Source organism: Salmo salar, chromosome ssa13 (genome assembly GCF_905237065.1).
Source record: "Salmo salar chromosome ssa13, Ssal_v3.1, whole genome shotgun sequence".
In the NCBI taxonomy this organism is placed as follows: domain Eukaryota; kingdom Metazoa; phylum Chordata; class Actinopteri; order Salmoniformes; family Salmonidae; genus Salmo; species Salmo salar.
The window spans coordinates 106,416,917-106,425,525 of NC_059454.1; the positions used below are offsets into that span (position 1 = coordinate 106,416,917).

At 45.7% G+C, this 8,609-nt stretch overlaps 1 protein-coding gene across 2 annotated transcripts in view; it reads right to left on the reverse strand.

Annotated features, from left to right (window-relative positions):
• Nucleotides 1-8,609, reverse strand: part of LOC106568513 (lysosome membrane protein 2) — a 65,516-nt gene that overhangs the window by 12,301 nt on the left and 44,606 nt on the right. For both annotated transcript variants that reach the window (XR_001320312.2, XM_014138934.2), the window contains exons 8-11: nucleotides 2,035-2,153; nucleotides 960-1,033; nucleotides 668-719; nucleotides 395-547 (exon numbers count right to left, since the gene is read on the reverse strand). Coding sequence is in view for 1 of the 2 variants with exons in the window: in XM_014138934.2 (XP_013994409.1) it covers nucleotides 395-547; nucleotides 668-719; nucleotides 960-1,033; nucleotides 2,035-2,153 (398 nt within the window). In the remaining variant the exon portion in view is untranslated. The remainder of the gene's footprint in view (nucleotides 1-394; nucleotides 548-667; nucleotides 720-959; nucleotides 1,034-2,034; nucleotides 2,154-8,609) is intronic.

Consider the following 8,609-nt stretch of genomic DNA (forward strand, 5'->3'; position numbering starts at 1 on the left):
GCATCCTGGGGTGGTCTAATCTGCTGCCAACAGAATATATCTGCCTGTGTGAGCGTGGGTTTGATTCAGTCCCACTGTTATTCTAACACACCCGCTCCCCTCTCCGCTGAACTTTCCCACCAGTCTTTCACTGTTCTATATAAAAAAAAAATATATACAAAAGCAAGGGGAACTAAGAAAGGAGGCGGCAGGTAGCCTAGTGGTTAGAGCGTCGGACCAGCAACCGAAAGGTTGCTAGATCGAATCCCCGAGCTGACAAGGTAAAAATCTGTCGTTCTGCCCCTGAACAAGGCAGTTAACCCACTGTTACTAGGCCGTCATTGTAAATAACAATTTGTTCTTAACTGACTTGCCTGGTTAAGTAAAAAAGGGAAGAAACATGGGTGTGTCATACCTTCTGTTTGCATTCGCAGACGATGAGGCCGATGAACACCAGCAACAGGATGGCCCCCAGACCAACCAGGACGAGAGGGAAGTTGGACACCAGCGACACCATTAGCAACAGCTTGTGGAGCTTCGCCGCCGACACGTCGTCGATCACTACCGTCTGAAGAAAACACTTAATGCGATTAATGCTCGGATTAAAATGAACATTTTCTGAATTGAAACGTCATATTCTACAAAAGTTGTATATTTTTGTGGAGTCCATGAAATGTGATTATGTCACCTCGTTGATAAACATGACAGGGAAGATAGTCTCGTTCAGGGATTTGGTTTTCCTGTGAAGGAAAATCGATTGTAAGAAAATTATTAAACAATGGAAGGAAATAATATAGATATCATAAAGATTATGAGCTTTATTATTGCTAGTTGAACTTGGGTGGTGGTTGTGAAACGGAAATAATTAAACAAAAGAAGGAAATCATTCAGAAACAAGAGACTACCGTCTTTAGCTAGCTGAACTTGTGTGGTGGTTGTGAGATGGAAATGGTTCAGAAACAGAGACTATATGTACTCACGGGAAGCCAGAGATTCTGTTTATGAGGATGTTGATCTGAGCTCTCTTACTGGCACGGATAGGAACACCAGTGGTCTGGAAGTGTAGAATAACACAGACACAGTTTTGATGAGCCATGTGAACTGCAGGTGTAACGCTCAATGTACTGGATACTTGATTAATGTCTAGATTAAACATCAATAATTATAATCTGGTAATGTCTAGATTAAACATCAATAATTATAACCTGGTAATGTCTCGATTAAACATCAATAATTATAACCTGGTAATGTGAGAACATTAATTCATCCTTCGCAGTTGGTGTAATTCCCAATTACACAAATGTAACACTATTGGAATATTAAAGTGGATGATCTATGTAACACTGTTACGGATACAGGTATCCTGTGTGTATTTCTATTCTCTCCTTCTCCCCTACTCACAGGTGGCAATCATCATTCCCTAATCAGTCGCCAATCAGAAGACACACCTGCTCCTTTTCCCTTACCCAATCACATCCCTTGGTTTAAAAGAAACCCAATCAGTTGTCTTTAGAGATCTGTCTTTTTGTTTTTTTTGCGCCTACATGTCACTTTGTCCGTTATCCTGTGAGTATTGTATTGTTACGGTGTATGACTGTTTGTTTGTTGGTGGGAAAAGGGGACAACCAGCCAAGTCGTCCATGGGCCTACATTACCCGTAGGAAAACAGTGTCTAAATCCCCTAATTAGAACTGGGTGGACCACCCACTGTATTTATTGGTTAGTTAGCTAGCTGTTCTTAAAGCAGGCTAGACTAGCTTAGGTTTTTTTTTATATTTCTTTCTTTCCTTGGGTCCAGCTCAGCCCCTTTTTTCCCACACCCCATTTACCGTGTGTTTTGAAATACGTTTTTGACGGTAGATTTAAGTTGTCTGTGGTTTTTCGTTCTCACTGTTACTTTTTCACTTGTGTGATTTGCATGAGATATGTTACGGGTCTCGTTTCCACCCCCCCCTAGACTGCAGGGCAAAAGGGGTTCGTAACAAACACTTCTGGGATTTTAAAGTGGATGATCCATTGGACCGCCGGAGAAGTGAACACTACAGAGTTGTGTACCGGGTTCAGGTCCAGGTAGGTCTGGTGATGCTCTCTGACAGGATCCAGTCCCACAATGGCATTAGAGTACTTCTCATCTCCCAGGTAGAAATGAGGAAAGGATGTCACGACTGGAGCACCTGGAGAGACATGGAGAAGAAGTTAAGTGACTGGAACTCTGTGAAGACGGGGAAAGACGAGAGGCTAAGGGATTTGAACTCTGTGAAGATGGGGAAAGACGAGAGGCTAAGGGATTTGAACTCTGTGAAGACGGGGAAAGACGAGAGGCTAAGGGATTTGAACTCTGTGAAGACGGGGAAAGACGAGAGGCTAAGGGATTTGAACTCTGTTCAAGCTAAGCGAGAAAGAAATGCAATGTGATAAGATCATCTTGTTTGCAATATATGAGCTGAATATGTCAAATGTGAACGGGCAGAAACAGAAAGTAACAACCCTTGAGGTTTAGCTAATACTACAACACACAGGTGACTCCTGGGTAGTTCTCAGCAAATGGTAGAGCACTACAAACACAGCCGTGTTGATTCGCTAAAGGTACACACAGCCGTGTTGATTCGCTAAAGGTACAGTACTCACAGCAACAAAAGCTTTAATATAAAACAGTTGTAGGCCCCTAACCTCCCTCACCTACTAGAAGAGACCTGTTTCTCTAACTTCCCTCCCCTACTAAGAAGAGACCTGTTTCTCTAACCTCCCTCACCTACTAAGAAGAGACCTGTTTCTCTAACTTCCCTCCCCTACTAAGAAGATACCTGTTTCTCTAACTTCCCTCCCCTACTAAGAAGAGACCTGTTTCTCTAACTTCCCTCCCCTACTAGAAGAGACCTGTTTCTCTAACTTCCCTCCCCTACTAAGAAGAGACCTGTTTCTCTAACCTCCCTCCCCTACTAAGAAGAGACCTGTTTCTCTAACTTCCCTCCCCTACTAAGAAGAGACCTGTTTCTCTAACTTCCCTCCCCTACTAGAAGTGACCTGTTTCTCTAACTTCCCTCCCCTACTAAGAAGATACCTGTTTCTCTAACTTCCCTCCCCTACTAAGAAGATACCTGTTTCTCTAACTTCCCTCCCCTACTAAGAAGAGACCTGTTTCTCTAACTTCCCTCCCCTACTAGAAGTGACCTGTTTCTCTAACTTCCCTCCCCTACTAAGAAGAGACCTGTTTCTCTAACCTCCCTCCCCTACTAAGAAGATACCTGTTTCTCTAACTTCCCTCCCCTACTAGAAGAGACCTGTTTCTCTAACTTCCCTCCCCTACTAAGAAGAGACCTGTTTCTCTAACTTCCCTCCCCTACTAGAAGAGACCTGTTTCTCTAACTTCCCTCCCCTACTAAGAAGAGACCTGTTTCTCTAACTTCCCTCCCCTACTAGAAGAGACCTGTTTCTCTAACTTCCCTCCCCTACTAGAAGAGACCTGTTTCTCTAACTTCCCTCCCCTACTAAGAAGAGACCTGTTTCTCTAACTTCCCTCCCCTACTAAGAAGAGACCTGTTTCTCTAACTTCCCTCCCCTACTAAGAAGAGACCTGTTTCTCTAACTTCCCTCCCCTACTAAGAAGAGACCTGTTTCTCTAACTTCCCTCCCCTACTAAGAAGAGACCTGTTTCTCTAACTTCCCTCCCCTACTAGAAGAGACCTGTTTCTCTAACTTCCCTCCCCTACTAAGAAGAGACCCGTTTCTCTAACTTCCCTCCCCTACTAAGAAGAGACCTGTTTCTCTAACTTCCCTCCCCTACTAAGAAGAGACCTGTTTCTCTAACTTCCCTCCCCTACTAAGAAGATACCTGTTTCTCTAACTTCCCTCCCCTACTAAGAAGAGACCTGTTTCTCTAACTTCCCTCCCCTACTAAGAAGAGACCTGTTTCTCTAACTTCCCTCCCCTACTAAGAAGAGACCTGTTTCTCTAACTTCCCTCCCCTACTAGAAGAGACCTGTTTCTCTAACTTCCCTCCCCTACTAGAAGAGACCTGTTTCTCTAACTTCCCTCCCCTACTAAGAAGAGACCTGTTTCTCTAACTTCCCTCCCCTACTAGAAGAGACCTGTTTCTCTAACTTCCCTCCCCTACTAGAAGAGACCTGTTTCTCTAACTTCCCTCCCCTACTAAGAAGAGACCTGTTTCCTTGACAGTGTTGTGATAGGATCTGTCCCTCTCCCCTCAGGGGACAGCTAGTCCCTCTCCCCTCAGGGGACAGCTAGTCCCTCTCCCCTCAGGGGACAGCTAGTCCCTCTCCCCTCAGGGGACAGCTAGTCTCTCTCCCCTCAGGGGACAGCTAGTCTCTCTCCCCTCAGGGGACAGCTAGTCCCTCTCCCCTCAGGGGACAGCTAGTCCCTCTCCCCTCAGGGGACAGCTAGTCCCTCTCCCCTCAGGGGACAGCTAGTCCCTCTCCCCTCAGGGGACAGCTAGTCCCTCTCCCCTCAGGGGACAGCTAGTCCCTCTCCCCTCAGGGGACAGCTAGTCTCTCTCCCCTCAGGGGACAGCTAGTCTCTCTCCCCTCAGGGGACAGCTAGTCTCTCTCCCCTCAGGGGACAGCTAGTCTCTCTCCCCTCAGGGGACAGCTAGTCCCTCTTCCCTCAGGGGACAGCTAGTCTCTCTCCCCTCAGGGGACAGCTAGTCCCTCTCCCCTCAGGGGACAGCTAGTCCCTCTCCCCTCAGGGGACAGCTAGTCCCTCTCCCCTCAGGGGACAGCTAGTCTCTCTCCCCTCAGGGGACAGCTAGTCCCTCTCCCCTCAGGGGACAGCTAGTCCCTCTAGTCTACTTTCCCTCAAATGAGTCCACTGTGTGGTACTATAGGACTGCCTCCCAAATGGCACCCTATTCCCTACATAGTGTACTACATTAGACCAGAGCCCTATGGAACCCTATTCCCTATATAGTGCACTACTTTAGACCAGACCCCTATGGAACCCTATATAGTACACTACTTTAGACCAGAGCCCTATGGAACCCTATTCCCTATATAGCGCACTACTTTTAACCAGAGTCCTATGCCACTATATAGGGAATAGGATGCCACTTGAAGACAGCCCTGGTGTCTGATCTGAAGACATTCTGACCGGGTGGAGAGTCCAGGTGGATTGTGTGTTTACGTTACAGTACGTGTGGGGGAAGTAGAACAAGAGGTGATGTTTTGGTAAGCTGTGGCAACAGTCACCTGACAGAGATGACGTTAGCATAGCAACACACATTCAACTTCATAATACAACACGAGTCCCAAATGACACCCTACTCTCTATATAGTGCACTACATTGTACCAGAGCCCTATGGGGAGTGGTCAAAATTAGTGCACTACATACAGAATAGGGAGTCATTTGGGACGCAAGTCAAGGTCAAATACCTAGGCCTCACTTCCCCTGTCCTTGCCCGGAGATCATGATGTGAACTAAACAGAAGTAGGGGAAAGCTGACAGACTTGGTGGACAGACCTGGGTTCAAATACTGTTTGAAATTGTTCAAATACTTGACCGTTCACTCTAGCTTGCCCGATCAGCAATTGAGACTATTCTATTGGTCCCATTAAAGAGATACTTCCAGTCAGTTAGCATTGGCTTGCGAAACTACCTTTAACTTCCTTCATATTCCATGCAGTGACAAATGGTAACCACGAGTTCATCTGACTCTGGGGAAGTAGATCAAATCTGAGGTATCCCTTTAAGCCAGGCAAGCTCAATCAAGCTCAGATAAAAGTATTTGGAATTATTTGAACCCAGGCCTGATGGTGAACGACGCCGATCCACACACGGGTCAAATTTAAGGGTTTGCTCTCTTAAACGTGGATGAGTGAGTGAGTGTGTTTGTTTCCTTTGGCATGTTAACCTTGGCAACCCACTAATGCATCCAGTCAATCACCTGTGAGACACTTACTGGGCAGACACAACCGTGGACACGAGGGCTGCGTCTGAAATGGCACCCTATATAGTGCACTACTATGGGCCCTGGTCTAAAGTAGTGCCCTATATAGGGAATAGGGTACCATTGGGCTCTGGTCTAAAGTAGTGCACCCTAGGCGATTAGAAGAACTAACTGCTCCTTCCCAGACCACAGTCAGGTGACAGGGCTTACCGCCGTCCCGCCCGGCAACCAGCCTACTCAGTTAGTGGGTCAGGCCTGGTCAGGTGGTTTTGGGGGGGTAGAGTCAGAGGGGAGCTGAATCACGTGTGTGTGTGTGTGTGTGTGTGTGTGTGTGTGTGTGTGTGTGTGTGTGTGTGTGTGTGTGTGTGTGTGTGTGTGTGTGTGTGTGTGTGTGTGTGTGTGTTCTGGGGTTTGGGAGGACAACAGAAGACATTGGGGGAGATATGAGTGAGATTGTAATGTTACATCATATTTATACGTTTGAAATATTAAACCAATCCATATATTGATCATATTTCAATTTGTCTCCTGAACTGACCTGGAGTAAAATGAAAAGGCCCTACTACACCTGGTGGAGAGCAGAGGAGGTAGACCGTACTACTCTTGGAGGAGAGGAGAGAGGAGGAGGTAGACCCTATTGGCTGAGAGAAATTGATGACAAAATGATTGTGGGGGCTGTCTTGTTAGACTTCAGTGCAGCTTTTGACATTATTGATCATAGTCTGCTGCTGGAAAAAACGTATGTGTTATGGCTTTACACCCCCTGTTATATTGTGGATAAAGAGTTACTTGTGTAACAGAACACAGAGGGTGTTCTTTAATGGAAGCCTCTCAAATATAATCCAGTTAGAATCAGGAATTCCCCAGGGCAGCTGTTTAGGCCCCTTGCTTTTTTCCATTTTTACTAACCACATGCCACTGACTTTGAGCAAAGCCAGAGTGTCTATGTATGCGGATGACTCAACACTATACACGTCAGCTACTACAGCGACTGAAATGACTGCAACACTCAACAAAGAGCTGCAGTTAGTTTCAGAGTGGGTGGCAAGGAATTAGTTAACCCTAAATATTTCTAAAACTAAAAGCATTGTACTTGGAACAAAACACTCACTAAACCCTAAACCTAAACCAAATTTTGTAATAAATAATGTGGAAATTGAGTAACCCTGGGTTGTAAACGGTCATGGTCAAAACATACTGATACAACAGTAGCTAAGATGGGGAGAAGTCTGTCTATAATAAAGCGATGCTCTGCCCTAGTTTTGTCGCACCTGGACTACTGTTCTGTCGTGTGGTCAGGTGCCACAACAAAGGACTTAGGAAAATTGCAATTGGCTCAGAACAGGGCAGCACGCTGGCCCTTGGATGTACACAGAGAGCTAATATTAATAATATGCATGTCAATCTCTCCTGGCTCAAAGTGGAGGAGAGATTGACTTCATCACTACTTTTATTTATGAGAGGTATTGACATGTTGAATGCACCGAGCTGTCTGTCTAAACTACTGACACACAGCTCGGACACCCATGCATACCCCACAAGACATGCCACAAGAGGTTTCTTCACAGTCCCCAAGTCCAGAACAGACTGTGAGGGGCACACAGTACTACATAGAGCCATGACTACATGGAACTCTAATCCACATCAAGTGACTGAGGCAAGCAGTAAAATTACATTTAAAATACAGATGAAAAAAAAACTTACGGAACAGTGGGGACTGTGAAGCAACTCAAACATTGGCGCAGACACATGCAAACACATGCACACACGATAACATACGCACTATACATACAGTGAGGGAAAAAGGTATTTGATCCCCTGCTGATTTTGTACGTTTGCCCACTGACAAAGAAATGATCAGTCTATAATTCTAATGGTAGGTTTATTTGAACAGTGAGAGACAGAATAACAACAAAAAAATCCCCAAAAACGCATGTCAAAAATGTTATAAATTGATTTACATTTTAATGAGGGAAATAAGTATTTGACCCCCTCTCAATCAGAAAGATTTCTGGCTCCCAGGTGTCTTTTATACAGGTAACGAGCTGAGATTAGGAGCACACTCTTAAAGGGAGTGCTCCTAATCTCCGCTTGTTACCTGTATAAAAGACACCTGTATAAAAGTCACAGAAGCAATCAATCAATCAGATTCCAAACTCTCCACCATGGCCAAGACCAAAGAGCTCTCCAAGGATGTCAGGGACAAGATTGTAGACCTACACAAGGCTGGAATGGGCTACAAGACCATCGCCAAACAGCTTGGTGAGAATGTGACAACAGTTGGTGCGGTTATTCGCAAATGGAAGAAACACAAAAGAACTGTCAATCTCCCTCGGCCTGTGGCTCCATGCAAGATCTCACCTCGTGGAGTTGCAATGATCATGAGAACGGTGAGGAATCAGCCCAGAACTACACGGGAGGATCTTGTCAATGATCTCAAGGCAGCTGGGACCATAGTCACCAAGAAAACAATTGGTAACACACTACGCCGTGAAGGACTGAAATCCTGCAGCGCCCGCAAGGTCCCCCGGCTCAAGATAGCACATATACATGCCCGTCTGAAGTTTGCCAATGAACATCTGAATGATTCAGAGGACAACTGGGTGAAAGTGTTGTGGTCATATGAGACCAAAATGGAGCTCCTTGGCATCAACTCAACTCGCTGTGTTTGGAGGAGGAGGAATACCGCCTATGACCCCAAGCACACCATCCCCACCGTCAAACATGGAA